This window comes from Xyrauchen texanus, chromosome 34 (assembly GCF_025860055.1).
Source record: "Xyrauchen texanus isolate HMW12.3.18 chromosome 34, RBS_HiC_50CHRs, whole genome shotgun sequence".
NCBI lineage: Eukaryota > Metazoa > Chordata > Actinopteri > Cypriniformes > Catostomidae > Xyrauchen > Xyrauchen texanus.
Genome location: NC_068309.1, coordinates 27553761 through 27574560, shown reverse-complemented (window position 1 = coordinate 27574560; position 20800 = coordinate 27553761). Strand labels below are relative to the sequence as shown.

At 38.8% G+C, this 20800-nt stretch overlaps 2 protein-coding genes and 1 non-coding gene across 3 annotated transcripts; 1 reads left to right on the top strand and 2 right to left on the bottom strand.

The window, feature by feature from the left end:
• Positions 1-2904: 2904 nt before the first annotated feature.
• Positions 2905-13000, bottom strand: LOC127627299 (phosphoglycerate kinase 1). Its single transcript, XM_052103640.1, has 10 exons — positions 12834-13000; positions 11570-11620; positions 11214-11369; positions 10751-10895; positions 8862-8965; positions 8606-8725; positions 7421-7535; positions 6743-6922; positions 3698-3875; positions 2905-3592 (listed from the first exon to the last, which is right to left on the bottom strand). Exons 1-10 carry the CDS (start codon positions 12896-12898, stop codon positions 3453-3455), a joined length of 1254 nt encoding a protein of 417 aa, XP_051959600.1. The 5' UTR covers positions 12899-13000; the 3' UTR covers positions 2905-3452.
• A 1136-nt stretch (positions 13001-14136) lies between these two features.
• Positions 14137-15521, bottom strand: LOC127627320 (cytochrome c oxidase subunit 7B, mitochondrial-like). Its single transcript, XM_052103667.1, has 3 exons — positions 15446-15521; positions 14780-14901; positions 14137-14705 (listed from the first exon to the last, which is right to left on the bottom strand). Exons 1-3 carry the CDS (start codon positions 15480-15482, stop codon positions 14631-14633), a joined length of 234 nt encoding a protein of 77 aa, XP_051959627.1. The 5' UTR covers positions 15483-15521; the 3' UTR covers positions 14137-14630.
• A 275-nt stretch (positions 15522-15796) lies between these two features.
• On the top strand, positions 15797-15907 carry trnal-caa (transfer RNA leucine (anticodon CAA)). Its single transcript has 2 exons — positions 15797-15834; positions 15862-15907. It is a non-coding gene; the product is annotated as a tRNA-Leu (tRNA).
• Positions 15908-20800: the final 4893 nt, after the last annotated feature.

Sequence of the window (20800 nt, the reverse complement as noted above, 5' to 3'; positions counted from 1 at the left end):
TTGTACTATCAGAAAAGCTGCACATCAATAGCACATGATTGCATTTGTAAAAGCTCAGTGATAATGGCATGACATCAGCCAATTACTTGAAAGATGCCTTTTCACTAAATAAATAATAGCACGCCCTACATGCCTCTATCCTTTCTCATTCTTTGAGATGAATAGCTCTACTTTTATTGATGTAGTAACGGTAAGGTCATTGTTCAATGGAAATGTTTATTTTGGGATTTATATATGAATAGCATTGTTATAAACACGACCAGACCTATATTATAAATAAATTACCTACCTCACTGAGGAACAGGGATGTGGAAAAAAATTATACGATGGTTCCACATCTTTACCTGTGGTTGCAGCATTAACCACACAACATAATTCATTAAACAAAATCATGTGTGAAGATGGCTAATAGAAATGATTAAAATCAGGCCTGAATGTGTCTTTAAATTAAATACAGTAGTCCATACATATATTTCAATACTTTATTAGAGAGCATAATTCCATCATGTGCCTAACTTCTCCCTCTCTCTATACATTTGCACTTGTGTGATTAGAAATGTGGATCGCACACAAGTAGGAAAAATAATTTCTTTTCACCCAAACTTTTTAAATTTTTTTACTCACTCTCATGCCATCCCAGATGTGTATGACTTTTTTCTTTTGCAGAACACAAATTACGAATATTTCAGCTCTGTAAGTCCATACAATGCAAGTGAATGATTGCCAGAACTTTGAAGGTCCAAAAAGTAACTCCAGTGGTTAAATCCATGGCTTCAGAATTGATATGATAGGTGTGGGTGAGAAACACATTAATGTTGAAGTCCTTTTTTACTCTAAATCTCCACTTTCACTTCATATTCTTATTTTGTTTTTGGTGATTTGCATTATTTGTGCATATCGCCCAATACTGCAAAGGGAGGAGAATTTATAGTAAATAAACAATTTAAATATTGATCTGTTTCACACCCACACCTTCATATCACTCCTGAAGATATGGATATAACCCTTTTGCACGTACGATTAAACTGGTGTGATTACACTTGGCTGGGCTCAGAGTCATACGATCAAACCAGTGCGATCTGCATTCGTGTTCATGGCTGCTGTTTACCAGCAAAGAGGGACTGAAGCGGTTATCTTATATTATATTAATGAACAAGCTGCTCAAATAGTCTTTTCAACATCACATTATCTTTATTATGTTACAAACATTCAAACAATCATTACATAAATGATTAAAGCCGTTACCATCGGAGCTGACTGTTTTGATACAGCGCTGCATCCAGGTTTTCTGATTTCAAACTAAGAATGCATAAAGTGGTTAATCCACTCAGTCCTTCTATCATTCCATCCGTCACTCATTCCACCTCTTCCGGTGCAAATAACGTGGAAGGGCCCAGTTTTTAGAACCTTCTATGCTTGACGAACTTAGAATCCCATGCTGCATTGCAATGTAAACAATATGGCAGCATACAAAGCCGTATCTTGATGTCTGAGACTGTCAATCCACGCATTTTATCACATGTCTTGCTGAGCACGTTACCACGGAGACATAGTGTGTGTGTAGGCTTCACGCTATTCTCTGCGGCATCCACGCATAACTTACCAGGCGCCCCACTGAGAGCCACATTATAGTGACAATGAGGAGGTTACCTCATGTGACTCTACCCTCCCTAGTAACTGGGCCAATTTGGTTGCTTAGAAGGCCTGGCTGGAGTCACACTGGATTCGAACTTGTGAATCCAGGGGTGGAAGTAATTTTTTTTTGAGCGATGACCTCTATTTATGGCTATTGGAAAACTTCAGTATCTCGGATCAGGATGATCCTAGCTACTTGGAACAAAAACTGATCTCGAGCAGTGGTTCTCAAAATGTTTTGACTCCAAGTCCCCCTACTGTCAAAGAAAATGTTTGAAGGCCCCCTCATGTAAGCTATTAGATATTTATATTACAAGATATATCTATTATAAGATTCTTCCTTAAAACATGTGATTCCACAAATATCTAGAACTGTATATTCTTCATAATAATTATATAAACATTATAATAACATCATATTTTTTAATAATTTTAAGAGATCTTGAGGCCCATCTGGAATTGTGCTGAGGCTCTCTAGTGTGGTCCGACCCCCTGGTTGAGAACCACTGCTCTTGAGCACATTACAAAGTACATGGTGGCGATGTAGGTGTATATATGTAGGTGGCGATAAGCATGAAGAATGTGAATCGCCAAAAACAATAGAAGAATGTGAAAGATTTACAGTAAAAAATGGACTGAAATATTTATCTGTTTCTCCCCCACACCTATTATATCACTTCTGAAGACATTGATTTAACCACGGGAGTCATATGGATTACATTTATGCTGCTTTAATGTGCTTTTTGGAGCCTCAAATCTGCAGTACCCATTCACTTGCATTGTATGAACCTATAGAGCTGAAAAATTCTTCTAATAATCTTTGTGTTCAGCAGAAAAAAAAAGAAAGTCATACTCATCAGGGATGGCATGAGGGTGAGTAAATTATGACAGAATTAAAATTGAGTGAACTATTCCTTTAAGAATTGTTTAGGTATATGATCTTTATTATGATTGGCTAAGCCCATTGCATGTAAAATCAGTAGCACAGAGTTGCTGAATATTAAATAGGTGCTGAAATGTAAATGCTTGTGATCATAATGTTAATATGCTTATGGTTGTGATGTCATGTTGACTGTGTGCGAGAGGAAGCATTGAGTTGTGCGCATTAGAGTATGTCAGATACTATTCCAAAAGAGAAAGGAATACCATGTTTCCATGCTATATCACCCTTTAAATAAAGAAATATGAATTGCTAAGACCAATAAATGGCTTATCTTGTTTTTTTTTTGTTTTGTTTTTAAAATTAATGAAAATGAATCAGACTAAAGAGAGTGTTTATATATTTTTATCTTTGTTCGTTTCCACAACAGAATGCTTGGGACTACCATTAGTCCATCATAATAATTCCAGTGCAGAACATCTATCTCATAAGCTGCAGGTCTAGTATGACAAGTGCACTATGGGGAGGAAAGTGTCTACAGTATTACAAGTACTCAACATCTGTGAGGAGACAACAGACATCTCTACACACCAAAAAAAACACATTCAGACAATAATGGGATGGCACACATTAACACTTAAGCGGGAACAACAAATGACCCATTTCTCAAAAACAATAATACAGGAAAAGCAATTACTGATGAAGTCTCCCTATCTCTCTTTTTTCTCAATCCCGTCCAAAAAACATAATTTTATTGAAGATAATCAAATGGATGATCTGAATATGTATGAGTAAACAGGTCAGACAGTCTATCCCAGCATACAGTTAGCGGTCCATAAATTTGCTTCCCCAATAGTTGAACAAATGCTGAATGAGTAAGAATGACAGCATTTTGGGAGATGAGCACCCATCCTCTTGTAGAAGATCCTCAGGGTGCTTATACGTTGCTGAGGGCATCCACACCAGGCAAAACTTTACCCTCCAGCAGCTCCAGACTTGCTCCACCCCCTGTGCTCACATGACTGACCTTGTCCTCAGTGTCCCACTTGGCACAGCAGGTAGCCGTGTCTCCCCCACCTGAAAGACAGAGACATTGGTTATTAATAAAGTGAAGAGGACAAGAACCTGCATTAATCTTCTTGATGCACTTTAACTGATTATTGGACGGCATGAAATTCTCACCAATAATGGTGATGCAGCCATTTTTGGTCGCTTCCACAACTTTGTCCATCAAGTTCTTGGTTCCGCGAGAGAAGTTGTCCCATTCGAACACACCGACAGGTCCATTCCACACAATCTGCTTGGCTCTGGCTACAGCCTCTGCATAGAGCTTTGAGCTCTCAGGACCACAGTCCAGACCCTGAAAAGAAAAGGTATAGATTTTGATATTTTTGAGAGATCAGTTGTGTGTGGGGAACATCACTTTTGCAGTTTTGGAGAATTGTGGCATTGAGCATGACCACTAAACTGTATACACTGATGAGCCAAAAACATTATGACCACCTGCCTAACATGCAGTTGGTCTTCCATGTGCCGCGAAAACAGCGCAGATCCACCGAGGCATGGACTCTACAAGACCCATGAAGGTGTCTGTGGTGCCGATGTGGATCAGACTTGTTGGTCCAGCACCTCCCATAGATCAGGGGTATTCAATTTAAGTTTCAAGAGGTCCAGTCTCTACACTCCCTTCCCAGTCAAGGTCCGGAAAATAATAACTTGCATGGTATCAGTAGTCAGTATGGCTTTGAAATTGTTGTTTTTGGAACAGTTATTATAACTTTCCATGTTGGCAGCAATAGTAATTTGTAAAAGAAAAACAGTCGAAATAATCTCTTCAAAGCAGAGATGAGAACACTGCCCCAGAGACAAAGCTAAAGCAGTGGGGTGTGAGGGATCTTTCTACCAAAAGATTGGCCCAATCTATTTAATAGTTCATAATTCGAGGGCACTAGGATATTAATATTACAAGATAAGATCAACATTTGTTTTCAAACTGGGTGACAGTGGTCCAGTTTTTGTGTTCAAATATTTTTAAATTCTTAATATTTATTTCTCATAATTTTTACATTCAGATACTTATGGGACATACGAGTACTTTTGGCTAAGAAAATATAGGTTACTTTATGGGGGTTCAGGGGTAACCCCTGAGAGAAAACAAAGTCTGAAAGGACCATTTTTATATTTTCCTAAAGTGATAATCTAATAACAATAAACTAACAATTTACATCTTATAAATACTGTTTTCTTAAGTATAAATGAGCCGACTATGAAGTAATTGGAACACTCTACTAGCCAGGCAAATTAATTATATCTATTAATTATAACTAATAATCAGAGATGAAGGCATCTAAAATAGGACAACAATTGTCATTATCTCGCAGTCTGGATGGAACCAAGTCGGGGTCTGGACTCAGACCACAGCCCGCTAATTGGGGAGCGCTGCCATAGGTGCTTTATCAGATTGAGATCTGGGGAATTGTGGCCAGGGCAACTCCTTGAACTCTACGTCATGTTCCTCAAACAATTCCCAAAAAATGTGTGCAGTGTGGCTGGGTGCATTATTCTGCTGAAAGAGACCACTGCCATCAGGGAATACCATTGCCATGAAGGGGTGTACCTGGTCTGCAACGATGTTTAGGTTGGTGGCATGTGTCAAATTGACATCCACATAAATGGCTGGACCCAGAGTTTCCCAGCAGAACATTGCCCAGAGCATCACACTCCCTCCACCGCCTTGTTGTCTTCCCACAGTGCATCGTGGTGTCCCCAGGTAAATGGCACATATGTACATGACCGTCCATGTGATGTGAAAGAAAATGGGACTTATTGGACCAGGCAACCTACTTCCACTGCTCCAAGGTCCAGTTTCGATGCTCGCATGTCCATTGTAGGCGCTTTCGACGGTGGACAGGGGTCATCATGGGCACTCTGACTGGGATCCGGCTATGCAGCCCCATACGCAGCAGGGTTTCGATGCACTGTGAGTTGTGACACATTCCTCCTGTAACCATCATTAAAATGTTCTGTGACTTGTGCCACAGCAGAGCTTCTGTTGGTTCGGGCCAGATGGGATAGCCTTCATTGGCCTGGCATCGATAAGCTTTGGGCACTCGTATTCACATATTTTAAATTAATGAACTTTACACTTAAAGCGCTTTTCTGATACTATACTGAAAGCGATTTACACAGAGAACAGGGGACTCAGTCACTTCCAGTATATTTTAATATATTTTTTCAAGTGTTTTATCAACTATTAATGTTTGTATTGTACTACATTTATCAACAAGGTGATACTCGTGATATGGCTGATACGAGTTCAATGGAAGACTTTATTATTTTTATATTATATTATATTGTGAAGCCTCAGTTGATAATGCAAGTGAACTGCAATGTAAACTAAAAACATTCAATAATTATGGGGAAAAAAATATACTTTATTAAACATGAAAATAACATGGTTAAATATGCAATATAACAACTACAAGCACATTTTAGAAATCATAAATATTAGTAAACATAATCACAGTAACTTCCCCCGACAATATAGATACATCACTATCGGTTAACACATGAGTAATGTTCGATTCAAACAAGTTTGACAAGCAATGTTAGCTTCAAAAACCCTACCAGACAACATATCCAAGCAGTATAGCAAGTAAACAACTCTGGATAATGTAGTGGATAACAGATAAAAATCCAACCAGACTGCTGTCCTGAACTGTGTGAGTTTGACTGACTGAACTGTAGTTTCTTTCTTATTTTTAATGGCTACCCATAAACTAAAACATTACTGCCATCTAATGTTTACATGGGAACGATACAGCCAGTTCTTTCCTGTATTCAGGAGGACATGACATAATGATGCAAGGATGTACGTCAAAGCCAGCGATTCTGCGCCAAATCGGACCCGACAGCTCAAAATACAAATAATTTTATTTAAATAACTTGGATAGCAGAATCTACAAACTCATTTTTTTATTTATTTGGCAAATAGTAGTGTTATAAGCAGGATATTGTACAGTCAGCCTGTCATCAAATCACACAAAAACCTTCAGGATAATACATGAATGATTAACCTTACAGGGCTTATTTTTAGATAATTACCGACAGGCTGTATATTATCCCTTACTTAGCAGACTTGCGCGTAAATCTTTTAATTCTTAACTCTCTGAACAATCACAATAAGATATTGCATAATATCTTCTAACTAAAATGAGTATGCCTTACCATCCAGCCAGCTGGAATACCATCTGCAACAGATGCAGTCCCTGTAGTGGCATTCTCATCAAACTTGTCGGCAGTGACAAAATCTACAGGAAGTGCGATCTTCACACCGTTCTTCTCGGCCTTAGCCATCAGGTCTTTCACAATTTTGGCACCCTCTTCGTCATAGAGGGAAGTGCCAATCTGAGCACAACAAGAAAAACATATTTTAAAATGTGTATGCGAAATATACACATAATCCTCGAAGTATGATGGATCTGAGCAATACAATTTGTTATGGTATATTTTTGTCTGTCATTAGCTACGTTTGCATGCAAAAGTTCCTTTTTTATTTATTTATAAAAAAGGTTTTCAAATGTGTTAAAGGTTTACTTTTTAAAATATTTCAAATGCATAAAAAAATTATTCTTTCATCTATTTTCCATTAAAAAATGTGTATATGATATTAATCAATAGACCAAAAATAAAATTGTGATACACATTTTTTTCATATATCACCCACCCATAATAAATATACTGCTCCTCTTTCTCTGAATTCATTATCGCGAGTGTACACATGAGCTTTTTTTTTTCAGAAATTACCCAAAACACATTCATTGTTGCTAAGCAGAATAAAACATTAAATAACCCAGGTCTTCAGCTTCTTCACTAACAACTTAATCTCTCTGTCAGGCCACTCACCTCCATATTGTTGAGCACCTTGAGGAAAGTAAATGCCATTCCTCCCCCAATGATCATCTCATTCACCTTGTCCAACATGTTGTTGATCAGCTGAATCTTATCTTTGACCTTGGCCCTGTGAAGATCAAATCAGCAGCAATCAAACAATGCGTTTTCACTGAAATGTAAATTTTTTATTAATTCACATCTTATTGGGATGGAATAACAAATGGAATCATCTTTCTTTCACCTAAGAGAAACTACAAGAAATAATTTTTCTTTAAGCTACAAAACCATAAGGCCATTTCAGTATGGCTTATCATTGGGTCAGTTTTGCCAATGAACTTTGTTACTAGAACAAACCACAGACAAGAACTGCTCAAGTCATCAATGCAAAGTAGTCACGACCATTGACTGTAAAAAAAAATTTTTTTTAAAAGAGAGAGAAAAGAAATAGCATGTGTGGAAATTAAGCAACCACCCATTGCTTGGACTCTGCTTACTGTCAATCACTTCTGCAAATCATTTGCAATAGTACCCAGAGATTTTAAAAGCCAGAACATAAAAGAAACAATGAAGAGGAAGGAATCTATAATGTTTAAATGAAAATAATTCTTTTTAGAATCAGATATGAGAGGCGAGTTTAAAGAGCATGTGCTCTTAAGAAGATCATTGTCACACCTCTTGCCATTACATAACAAGATAAACTGCTATTCCTGGACTGTCATTGATGCTTTCTGAAGGGTTCTTCAGTGAAGAGAAGACAAAGGCTTCCAAGAAAGCATCTCACAAACATTTATCAATCCATTAACCTTCAGCTGTTCGTTATATCTACTGAATACCAAAACCTCTTCAGGAGGGTTGTTATGGAAGTTCAGTCCAATATGTAAATGGTCTGCACTTATATAGCGCCTTTTTTAACCTTAGCAGTTACCAAAGCACTTTACACTGTCACTGTCACTCACACACACACACACACACACACACACACACACACACACACACACACACACACACACACACACACACACACACACACACACACACACGATGGCAGAGCTGCCATGCAAGGCGCTAGCCAGCCATTGGGAACAACTTGGGGAAATGCTTTTGATGTATATCACTAAAACCTGCTAACTTATCATTTTTCACCCAAATAGTTCTTGGGATGGGATAAGATATCAGACCTTTTCAAAGGGTACTCACCCTCCAAGGATAGCCAGGAAAGGCTTCTGTGGTTTCTCAAGGGCCATGGCAAAATAGTCTAGCTCCTTCTTCATCAGGAAACCAGCAGCTTTCTGAGGTAGGTTCACTCCAACCATGGAGCTGAAGAAAGTAAAAAAATGTAACCAGTTTACTTGCAAACAAAGGCAAACATGAAGTTTACACATATTCTAACTAAATTAGTGAAGCAAACAACATTGCATTCGCTTTATGCAATACAGCCTTTGTAATGATGTACCTATGAGCTCTGTGCGCAGTTCCAAAGGCATCGTTGACATAGACGTCACCCAACTTGGACAGGGAGGCTCGGAAAGAGTCAATTTCCGCTTGGCTTGCTTTGGTCTGTAGAGGAATCAAAATCATTGTAGGTCATATAATGCAACCTGAAAAATTAAAAATTGCAATAACCAATTGAGAAGCTATTCCTAAATATTTTATTGCTTTTTTTTTTTTTTAAACAAGAAAACATAACATTGAACACTGTATACAGAGTTTTAGTGACAAATCTGATCATTAATTTTATACAACAGTTAGTTCCGGTCCTCAAATCTGAGGCATTCATAGAGTGCTGATGAGTCACACCATCAGCACTGGGATGCTTCAGTATTTGTATCGCTCCGCTTGTGCTCGTGGCATTTCAAAATAGCGTGTAAAAGTAACTAAGATGTTGAATTTCCATGTGACATTAAAGATTTAAACCAGCAGGTGGTGACGTCTTGTGTGTGTTATGAGCGAGTTGGGCTGACATTGACAAACATGTCAGTCAGTGTGCGAGTTTCTTTGAAGTCATCTGGAATTGTCTTTCACCCCATGATTGCTCAGATTAATTACTACTACACTATAGCTGACAAATAAAGTTAAACAGCTTCAGCATTACTGCTGATCACAGCTGAGAGTCGCGACAGATGGCGTTATCGAACATGCTCAGGGTGCCTACCTGATACCCAGTTTCTGAGGTGTGAGTCTAGAATATGACAAACTTTCAACATGGTGGAGTGAACACTTTGTGTCAGTTTCAAAAAGAGAGTTCCTCGAGAAATATACAAGAATGAAACTGGCATCCTCCATGTTTTCTCTCTGACAACAAAACACCTGAATGTGACAAATACTTGTAGGATAATTCTGATAGCACATATGACAGCATCACTCCATGATTGGAACGGATTATTACACTACAGCTGAGGAATAGAGTTCTAACTAACAGCTGCAGGATTACGGTTCTTCGCTGAAACAGATGCAGGAAATCACATGCTCAGTTTCTCTCTCTCAGTAATAAACACGTCCTTGTTTCTCCAATAACTTGCTCAAAACAGCCCATGCTGTCATTACCAGCTATAAAGTGTGGTTTTCAAATTAGTTACGGACGCTTGGCCACATCTTTTGAACTAGCAGCGGCAGATCCTGAATCCATGGGGTAAGAAAGTATTTCCACATACAAGGGTGTTTTTGGGACAATAAGGGACTTAATACACTACATTAAATAATCTATGAATGCAACAACTATCTCATTGAAGGCACAGTTTCACCGCTGGTTCAAGACCCATCTTCACATAATCATGATTACATTACAGCTGTCCGTAAGCACTCATGACTCTTGACCTATTGTGAATGAAAGGTTGCGGAGGTGCCCATTAAATGCCAGTTATAGGTTGACTGTAGTTGTCTGTCAGCAAAGAGTATGACAGTTTCCATTTCTCTTTCTTTGGTCTCTCCACCCCTCCCCTCTCTTCTCCCCTTCCCAGCTTGCATTCCAGCCAGGGCTCTGACGACCAAAAAAGCCACATGAACAGACATGACCTTCGTACAAATGTCAATAGGCCAAATTGACTGTATACAGCATCTCTGCACACATGCACAACTACCTCTGGCCTTTAAGTGCAGCAGATTATTTTTGTCAGTAAGCTTGGAAGCAAATATAAAAGCCAATAAGTAGCTCCTTGCAGACAAATCCAATAGATTTGATAGAAAATGTGTTATCCCAAAATATACAACTAGCCTGCCCTTTATATCTTTATTCTTTTAAGCATGTGGCAATTCAAGTGACAGATCCTACTGTGCAAGATGACCAAGCACTTTTTGTGCCGCAGAGCCATTGGAGTACTGCATAGCTGTTGTCATGGCACTGACCTTGTTACCCGATGCATCTTTGCCCTTGCCCTCCTCGGCCACATGAAACCGCAGGTTCTCCAGCAGAATGACAGAACCAGCAGGTGGGTCCGCACAGGCCTTCTCCACATCTGGACCCACACAGTCCTTCAGGAACTGAACATCTCTTCAAGACAAATGATCCAACAAGTTTAAATATTGACCAGTATGGCAAAGCATTGGGCAGTTATGAAGATATGGGTACAGCAAAGCAGACAGGACAGAAAATGGTGCTCATCAAATGATTTCATGGGGATTTCAAGACGTTTGTTTGAGAATGTGCTCGTTCCATAATGTTATTGTATTTATATAGCAAAACTGCACAACTTCATCACTGCTGTCATACAAATTTAGTGTCTGCAAAATGTTTAGATTATTCTAAAGCTTAGGGAAATATGTGTAGGTCAAGATATTCCATATTAAGTGCTGGGCATGGTTCTCTTACTTTCCCAGCAGGTTCTTGAGTTCTGCTGCTACAGGCTCCAGAGAGTATTTGTCTGGCATGGGGACCCCATCAGGCCGGCCCAAGTGGCTCATCAAGACCACAGCTTTAGCCCCATTATCTAAACAGTGCTGAATGGATGGGACTGCAGCCTTAATTCTGAGAGGAGTTTTATACTGTTAGTTACAAATAGTACAAGTAGGTGGTGGAAAATATATTTTTTTCTTTAAATGTGGATTTAAATCCACATATCCAAGACAGGGATTTTTTGTCCCCAAAAATACATCAGACAAAGAAGCATATCTCAGGTTATTTCATGCAAAGAATGTAAAAATATTGGTAGAATGTCAATATCTCACCTCTGGTTATTTGTTATCACCTTATCCTTCATGGGGACATTAAAGTCAACCCTATTGGAGAGAGAAAAAGGAAGCTTATTTTCTCATTTATAGTACCGGTAATCAATTGGGAATTAGGAATCTACAAGTAAAAGCTAATTTCAATAATACGAGTTTATAAGTTTCCCCTCAATTTCCCTACATTCAGGACACACACAGCTGCACGTTCACTCTGTCTCCATGAATACAATGGATTATGTAACACTAAAGCCCCCTTGCAGTCATATGTGTTCATTGGACAGATGACACTGATGTGGACTGTTGCACTGGGTACTCAAACACAAGGAAAGAAGCTTACAGCAGATTTTAATTCCTTAAATTATATGCTAGAGCATGTGCCATTACAACAGACTAAATGCATATTGACTCATCATGACAAGCTTAAATGTATCTACCATACACAGATTCTAAAAGTGCCATTATATCATTGCTGTTTATATATGTTATATACAAGTAGGCAGGCAGGTTTCTAATGCAAAAGCATTGGCTGACAGTGTGGGCTGTTTTTGGCATGCCTTTGAGTTTGTGACTCTGAATGAACACCAAAGGTAATTTATGCTGAGAGCCACTGAGAAGACGTAGAGGCTTTTTAAAGGAATATATGACAAACACTCTTAATTTATGTGTATAATAAGTACATACCATGACATACGTGGGCGCCATGAGCATGACAAACGAGTAAGAACAAAAATATATAACGCTAAACACATGGGCTATATTCTATATATGAATAAGCTACACTTGAATGGGGAATAGCACATGATGAAAAAAGCTCTAGGGTTTTAATATATGAAAACTGGTTGTCGAATAAAATGAGCAGTGGCTCGGTGATCCTTTGACATTTGCAGCTGAGGGTGGTGTCATTACACGAAGACATTGGCATAATTGTGTCAGGACCTTAAAGACTTGCTTTTAACAGAGAAATGGATTATTAAAATGGTTAAGAAACATATACTAAAGGCTGTGCGTGTCCTCGTGATATATCTGCCATCCTGCACGTATCACGAATCTTTAAAACGTGACGCGTGACAGATACACTTCCGGTTATCAATGATTGAACCACCGTTCATTCAAACATTCTTCCCGATAAATCAAGCAAGGTTTCTATATAGCCTGGAAGCATATTATTGAAAGGCATGGACATGTCAGTACATCGTTAGTGTCTAATATAATGGAAGGAGTCGGGCGCTTCCGACGGAATTTAACTGTGACGATTCACACTCACCTCATGATCACGCGCTTTCCTTTCACATCTACCTTGTCCAAAGTGAGTTTGTTTGACAGAGACATTCTGGCTGTAGATTTGCCGCAAAACTCCCCGTAGCTTCTGCGTTGCAGTACTGGATAAGTTCCCGAATGAGAATGACCTTAGCTTGATGATGATGCACAAGGGGTGGGCGGGTCTTGTCGATGTATGCGGTTCTAGACATCAAACGCTCATTGGATATCATTGCTGTCAATCAATATTTCTAACTGAGGACTCAGGATGTTGTACAACGGTGTTGCAACATTGCTGCCATTCAAACATACCCTCATGCATAGATAGCAGCATGCAATTCAGAGTTATGCAAAACCAATACATTCTCGGGTCAGTAAATGATCAACTCACATTATGATTTAGTTCATTTTCAGCTGCATTAACAGGTGCAGGCCTAGAACTGACATTGCTAGAATGTTGCATGAATGTTTTTAAAAAAGAAAACAAAAATAAGTTTCTCTCAGTAGGCCTACTTATCAAAGATGTTTCCATGGAATTTCACTGGATGGTAAAACATTTTAAAATTAAAAAAATTTAAAGGGATAGTTAGCCCCAAATTTTTAATTCTCTCATCATTGATTCACCCTCATGCCAACCCAAATTTGTGTGACTTTCTTTCTTCTGCAGAACACAAACGGCAGTTTATTAAAGAATTCTAGGTGTTTTTGTCAACAGTGTAAGTCAATGTGGTCCAAAAGTTTTGAGCTCTAAAAACATTTAAAATGTATTTGTTTAGCTGCAGATACTATTATCCAAAGCGACTATAATCCATGTCTTCTGAAGAGATACGATAGCTTTGTGAAAGAAACAGACCAAAATAGAAGACCTTATGCAGTATAAATCTTGAAATCCAGTCTATTTGGGACATTCATAGAGGAAGCTCATTCACACACTTCCATGCATTGGATGCATGCGCAGAGCACTGTGCAAAACCATACAGTGTTGCCAAGTTTGAGGTTTTCACACACAGTTGGGCTATTTTGAAAATGCAGACGCAAGTAAAAATGATAGAGTGGCGTGTTGAATTTCTCTTGGGATACCTTTGAAATGTTCCTTGGTCACTAAAATGTACATGGTCTCATTGATGTAGTTATTCTGGGATTGAGTACCTGGGAATTATGTGCAACATCTAACCACCATCTTCAAGCCTGCACTGTATTCCAGTTTGGCCAAATGTCAAGATTTATAATGAATAGGGACTGTTTCTCATACAAAGTAATCAGAAGACATGGATTAAACAACTTGAGTTGTACAGATACATTTTAAGCTGACTTTATTTCCTTTTTGGAGCCTGAAAGTTTTGGACCCCATTGACTTGCACAGTATGGACAAAAACACATAAATAATTTTTTGTATAAAAAAAAAAAAAAAAAAGAAAGAAAAGAAAGTCTTATGAGTTTGGGAAGGCATGAGGGCATCAATGTCAATGAGAGAACTATCCCTTTAAGGGAATATATGAGATTTGTGTGTAAAGTAAGTTCAAATCAAACCATCAAACTCTCACATTTCAAAATATCTTAATTTACCTCAGCCACTTGACACAGTCCAACACTAATAGCTTTGGATAGAAATGTAACAGAGCCAATTTCTTTAACAACAAGTAATCAAGATGACAAATCTTAAGATTGTTACTTAATATATTACATTTTTACAGATATGCCAAGACCGCGCAATGAGATTGGATTAGGTTAAAAAAAAATCCATTTTTGAAATGGAAAAGTTTACAATGTTATTTCTCTATTTCCACATTGGGGAATGTGTTTATTACTCCTTCCATTCCTTGGGCTGCACCTTGCCTACAGGTGACAGGTTCCATGCGATGCCTGTCGATGTGATCACCTGCAAATATAATATGAATAAAAAGTTAGTTATTACACAGAGTTGATGTAACGTTTGTGTTTGCAGTCACTTACATATGCCCAAACAGCCGTGCAAAATGTGACTCCAGAAATCAGCAGAGGGGCTCCATATTTTGCATGAAGGTCTTGGGATAGATCAGACTTGTGTCGCACAGCCACCTGACCGGCACTTTGACCTATTCAAAATAATAATGATTACATTTCAAATAAAGAAAGTCACAAACAAGATTCACTGAATTTGAGAGTCAACTCAAAACAGTGACTTTTAATGTTGGTATATGAGTACAACTAATTGACAAACCACATTTGAGATTGTTAGATTTAATGGGGTCATTTGGGGGATGAAACATAAAAGTTGCAATCAGCATTTGCTTCAATATTACGTTGATAATCAATATCAACTTATCTGGTGACAGATTGTTCAATTCAAGGCCGTATATGACAACTCAATGAAAATAGGCTATAAACTATGGAATAAACCGTTTTAAATGTCGTGAAAATTCAATAGAGTGAAATGTGGAAATATATTACATTAATTTGTGTAAATATGCAGGCTAGACTGCATAAATACGGATGTACATCATCTAAATGAACTTCATAATGTACTTTATATTATCATGCAGGCAACGAACGGCCAGATTAAAGGCCAGCGTTATATCAGTTACATATTGCTGAAAACTCGAATAAAAGGGATATGAATCTACTAAGATTTTATCTCACTGGAGAGGTTGAAAGCAGCCTTGGCAAGGCGATACATGGCGATATCTTGGTCGCGTGCTAATACACGTGAACTGAATGGCAGAAGCAAAATGGAGAAGTATCGAGCGAAATCGCGCGTCCGAGACATGCGCGCATGCACGCTAGACAACGAGCAGTAGATTCAACACGATAATTAATATTAAACATAATAAAATATATATTGTATACTTAAAACTCGTGCAGGTTTATGAGATGTGGCTTATGGGTAAGACTGTGCTGAATTTTAGGAACGTGAGAAAATGTTTTAGTATTTATTTCAGTTGTATGACAATGAACCATTATTCCCATCTTTTTTACATATCCCTCTGTCGTGTCAGGATGGCCGAGTGGTCTAAGGCGCCAGACTCAAGGGCTGATCCCTTCCGAATCAACGGGTATTCTGGTCTCCGAATGGAGGCGTGGGTTCGAATCCCACTTCTGACACATACCTTTTTTTAATAATTAACTTTAAGCTGTTTAGAAATATCGTTGAAATATTGACTTTTAAAAAGTGAATAATATTTTATAATACTGATAATTTGATGTGTTCTGTACCTATGCCATCAGTATTTTACAGGGCCGGCCTAAGCCTTTATGAGGCCCTAAGCAGCATTTGATTTGGGAGTCCTTCTGTGCCACAAATACGATTGACTATTGTCAATGCTTGATTATTCGCATACTATAAATCTAATATTGCATTTTTGTATAATTACCATTGTCCATTGACCTAATGTATCACAAAAATGTGCTCTTGGGGGCCCCCTGGTGGCCACGGGGACATAAGCAGCCGCTTAGTTCGCTTATGTCTAATAATTTGTTCTACAGTTGAAGTCAGAAGTTTACATACACTTTTGCCAAATACATTTAAACTCAGTTTTTCACAATTCCTGACATTTAATCGTAGAAAACATTCACTGCCTTAGGTCAGTTAGGATCACTACTTTATTTTAAGAATGTGAAACATTCATCACATTTCCAGTGGGTCAGAAGTTTACATACACATTGTTAGTGTTTAGTAGCATTGCATTTAAATTGTTTAAATTTGGTCAAACAGTCAGCTTTTAGGATTACATTTCAAGGTTGGGCTTGAACAACATTCTTATTCACCTTTCATTTTCCTCTGGTTGTAGGGGTGGATTGTGGCTGCTATCTACTATGGTTACTATTACTGCTTGACAGGAATGTATTTCCAGGACCAACATAATATTTTAAATGGATAGTTCATCCAAAAATGAAAATTCTTTAATTTACTTACCTTCATGCCATCCCAGATATGTATGAGTTTCTTTCTTCTGCAGAACACAAAGTAAGATTTTTTTAAAGAATATTTCAGCTCTGTAGGTCCATACAATGTAAGTGCATGGTGGCCAGAACTTTGAAGCTCAAAAAGCACATAAAAGCCACATAAAAGTAATCCATAAAACTCCAGTGGTTTCATCCATACCTTCTGAAGCGATCCAATCGAGAAACAAAAATAACTAATTTTTTACAGTCCACTTGCCATTGCAGTCTCCAGGCACAATCATGATTTCACTTCCTAGTGTTTGACGCATGCACAGAGTGCTAGAAGGTGCTAGGAAGTGTAATCAAGTTTGAAATAAACTTGTCACCAAGGAGACTGCAGATGTCAAGATTCATGTGAAAAAGGAGTTACATTTTGGTCAAAAAACTATTAAATTACTTCTGAAGACATGGATTAAAACAATGGAGTCTTATGGATTACTTGTATGATGCCTTTATGTGCTTTTTGGACCTTCAAATTTCTGGCCACCATTCACTTGCACTGTATGGATTTACAGAGCTGAGATCATCTTCTTAAAACCTTAATTTGTGTTCAGCAGATGAAAGAAAGTTATACACATCTGAGATGGCATGAGGGTGAATAAATGATGAGCGATTGTTCTTTTGGGGGAGAACTATCCCTTTAATGAGCATGTTACCATGATGGTTTATCAGCAAAATTCATGGATGCTAAGAGAAATTGATTCAATCAACAAATACTAATATATATATATATATATTTACACACACATACTCTGGTGGCTACAAGTTTGGAATAATGTACAGATTTTGATCTTTTGGAAAGAAATTGGTACTTTTATTCACCAAAGTGGCATTCAACTGCTCACAATATATAGCCAGGACATTTCTAATGTGAAAAATTAGAATTACGATTTGAAAAAATTATCTGAACTTCTTAAACTACTCTAAGGTGTTCTCATCAAAAAATCCTCCATGTACAGCAATGACAGCTTTGCAGATCTTTGGCATTTTAGCTATCAGTTGGTCCAGATACTCAAGTGACATTTCACCCCACACTTCCTGTAGCACTTGCCATAGATGTGGCTGTCTTGTCTGGCACTTCTCACACACCTTACAGTCTAGCTGATCCCACAAAAGCTCAATGGGGTTAAGATCCATAACACTCTTTTCCAATTATCTGTTTCCAATGTCTGTTTCTTCACTCTGACCTTTTTTTGTTTTTCTGTTGCAAAAGTGGCTTTATCTTTGCGATACTTCCCATAAGGCCTGCACCCCTGAGTCTTCTCTTTACTGTTGTACATGAAACTGGAGTTGAGCAGGTAGAATTCAATACGTGAGGTGTTTGTTTCTTCATTCCTCAAAACAATGATTGACTGATGAGTTTCTAGAGAAAGCGGTTTATTTTTTGCAATTTTTGACCTGATATTGCCTTAAGACATGCCAGACTATCGCAAACTGTGGCAACTCAAAAACACAAACACAACATTAAGCTTCATTTAATGAACCAAATAGCTTTCAACTGTGTTTGATATAATGGCAAGTGATTGCAAGTGAAGTATCAAATTAACAATTTAGCATGATTACTCAAGGATAAGATGTTGGAGTGATGGCTTCTGGAAATGGGGCCTGTCTAGATTGAACCAAAAATGACTTTTTTCAAATAGTGATGGTGATGTTTTGTTTTTACATCCATAATATCCGGACTATACTTTGTGATCAGTTGAATGACATTTTCCTAAAGCAAAATCTGTACTTTATTCCAAATTTTTGCCCACCAGTTTTTTTTTTTTCTTTCTTCTCCCCTCTCCCTCAAAAGGAGAATTTAACTTAAGACCAACGCACAAAAAAATACATTGTGGACAGTTTTACAAATACTTGTATTGGTAACAAGGTCAAAAACTTCATGAAAATTACATGGAATGCTACAGCTATGTAAAATTTTCCTGAGCACATAAAGACTAGCATATGATTCTCTTACTGATTCCATATTGAAAACCCACTTTAGTAAATGGGTCTAGTCTTAATCTGTATCAGTGAAACTGGGCCCTCAAGCACCCTTTAGCGAAATCTCCTTTTACACATTTCATCTTAAAATTCCACACAAAATATTCTGTAGTGTATGTTTGTGTAATTTGTTTGGTTTAAAGTTTCTTTGGTTAGATAATAAAAAAAAAAGTTGTCAACATTCAAAATAAAAAGAGCGAGAATTTTGTCCCATATTAACAGCACTGTATATTCCTGAAACATATTTTCACCCAGGAATAACTACAAATGACATTATAGATCACAGATGCTGCAGTTATTATATTACTTTTATGAAAACATTGATATGAAATTCTATTTATAAACTTAAGAGATGCTAATTTAAGGTCATGGTGGTGCATCTGAAATGACATGGAGGTTCATACAAAACAGTCAAGCAATCAGCAAGTGTGACTGGAACAAAACACACTAGAACAGTTGGGAAGAAGTAGGTTTGGATCCATCTTGTGATCTGGATGTTCTAATCCTTCTTTTTGTCTTTAACTTCCTCATCATCTGTGTACTCTGTCGGTTCTTCTCCTGGTTTAAGAAGCTTCCCTACATAATAATATTTCTCTGTGGAGAAAAAAAAAAAAAGAGCTACTCAGTATTTTTACACTCATTTGAAAATTATGGATATTTACAAATATGTTTGCGTTTGCAGATAAAGGGTAAGGAAAGTTTGCTTGATGCCACACTTCCTATGTGGGAATGATTAGTTGTCGGCAGACAACAAACTGCAATCCCTCTACGACTGCATTTGTACACAACATCAATGGTAAAACTCATTGGGAGCTGAGGGAAAGAAAAAGTCCTTCAACTCACGTGTGATGGGCTGATCCAAGATGGCGGCGCGGTAGCACGCAGCGGCCACTCCGGATCCACAATGGTGCTATTTTTGTTGAAAAAGCCCGACTTTTGCAACACATGGACATCGGAGCAACCAGTGTTCGTGTCTACCATCGCCAGACACTACTCAAATATAAGACTCATGCAAAAACCAAGCTGCATGATGACCTGCAGGAGGCGCTACGCGTACTCGGCTTGCTGCGGAGACCAGGCCTCCAGCCCTCGGCGTCGCCTGATGCCGGTGGCCGGGAGAGGACGTCGTAGCGGTGTGCGAGAAAGCGAAGCGCGGAAAGAGGGCGGGGTCCATGCTAGGCTAAAAACAAACCCTAGCCGGCCGGCTCTCCCGTCTATCCTGCTCTCAAATGTTTGCTCCCTGGACAATAAACTGGACTATATCCGACTCCAGCAGGCTACGCAGCGTGAGTTTAGAGACTGCTGCGTCTTTGTTTTCACGGAGACGTGGCTCAGCGACAGAGTTCCGGATGCCGCCATTCAGCTAGACGGGCTCGCCTCGTTTCGTGCCGACAGAAATACAGCTCTCTGCGGTAAGACTCGCGGTGGTGGCTTGTGTGTTTACATCAACACGGAATGGTGCAAGAACTCTATGCTAGTCTCTAGTTACTGTTCATCGCTGTTGGAGCTTGTGACTGTTAGATGCAGACCTTTTTATCTACCACGGGAATTCACCACTGTTTGCGTAACCGGAGTTTACATTCCCCCCAGCGCTAACGCTAAGGAAGCGCTCTGTGAACTGTATGGGGCTATGAGCGAACTGCAGAACGCTCACCCCAACGGACTGTTTATTGTCGCCGGAGATTTCAACCATGCAAATCTCAAGACAGTGCTCCCTAAATTCCATCAGTATGTGGACTTTGCAACGAGAGGGGCGAACGCGCTTGATCTTGTTTACACAAACATCCCGATGCCGTGGATGACTGCGGAGGTGCGCACGCTGCTGAGGTCCCGAGACTCGGCCTTCAGAGCAGGCGATAAGGCAGCCCTAAGAACAGCTAGGGCCAAACTGTCACGGGCAATCAGAGAGGCAAAGCGTGCACACGCCCAGAGAATCCACAGTCACTTCCAGGACAGCGGTGACACGCGGCGCATGTGGCAGGGCATCCAGGCCATCACCAACTACAGGAAAACATCAGTTGCCTGTGACAAAGATGCCTCCCTTCCAGATGCGCTGAACGACTTCTACGC

Bases quoted from the DNA above. Each gene is read 5' to 3' on its own strand.
- LOC127627299 (XM_052103640.1), bottom strand. From the start codon at position 12,898: ATGTCTCTGTCAAACAAACTCACTTTGGACAAGGTAGATGTGAAAGGA. The intron at 8,726-8,861 runs GTACATCATTAC...TACTTTCTTCAG, and splicing joins ACTGCGCACAGAGCTCATAG to CTCCATGGTTGGAGTGAACC. The intron at 7,536-8,605 runs GTGAGTACCCTT...TGATCTTCACAG, and splicing joins TTCCTGGCTATCCTTGGAGG to GGCCAAGGTCAAAGATAAGA.
- LOC127627320 (XM_052103667.1), bottom strand. From the start codon at position 15,482: ATGTATCGCCTTGCCAAGGCTGCTTTCAACCTCTCCA. The intron at 14,902-15,445 runs GTGAGATAAAAT...TATTTTGAATAG, and splicing joins GGCTGCTTTCAACCTCTCCA to GTCAAAGTGCCGGTCAGGTG. The intron at 14,706-14,779 runs GTAAGTGACTGC...TTATATTTGCAG, and splicing joins GCACGGCTGTTTGGGCATAT to GTGATCACATCGACAGGCAT.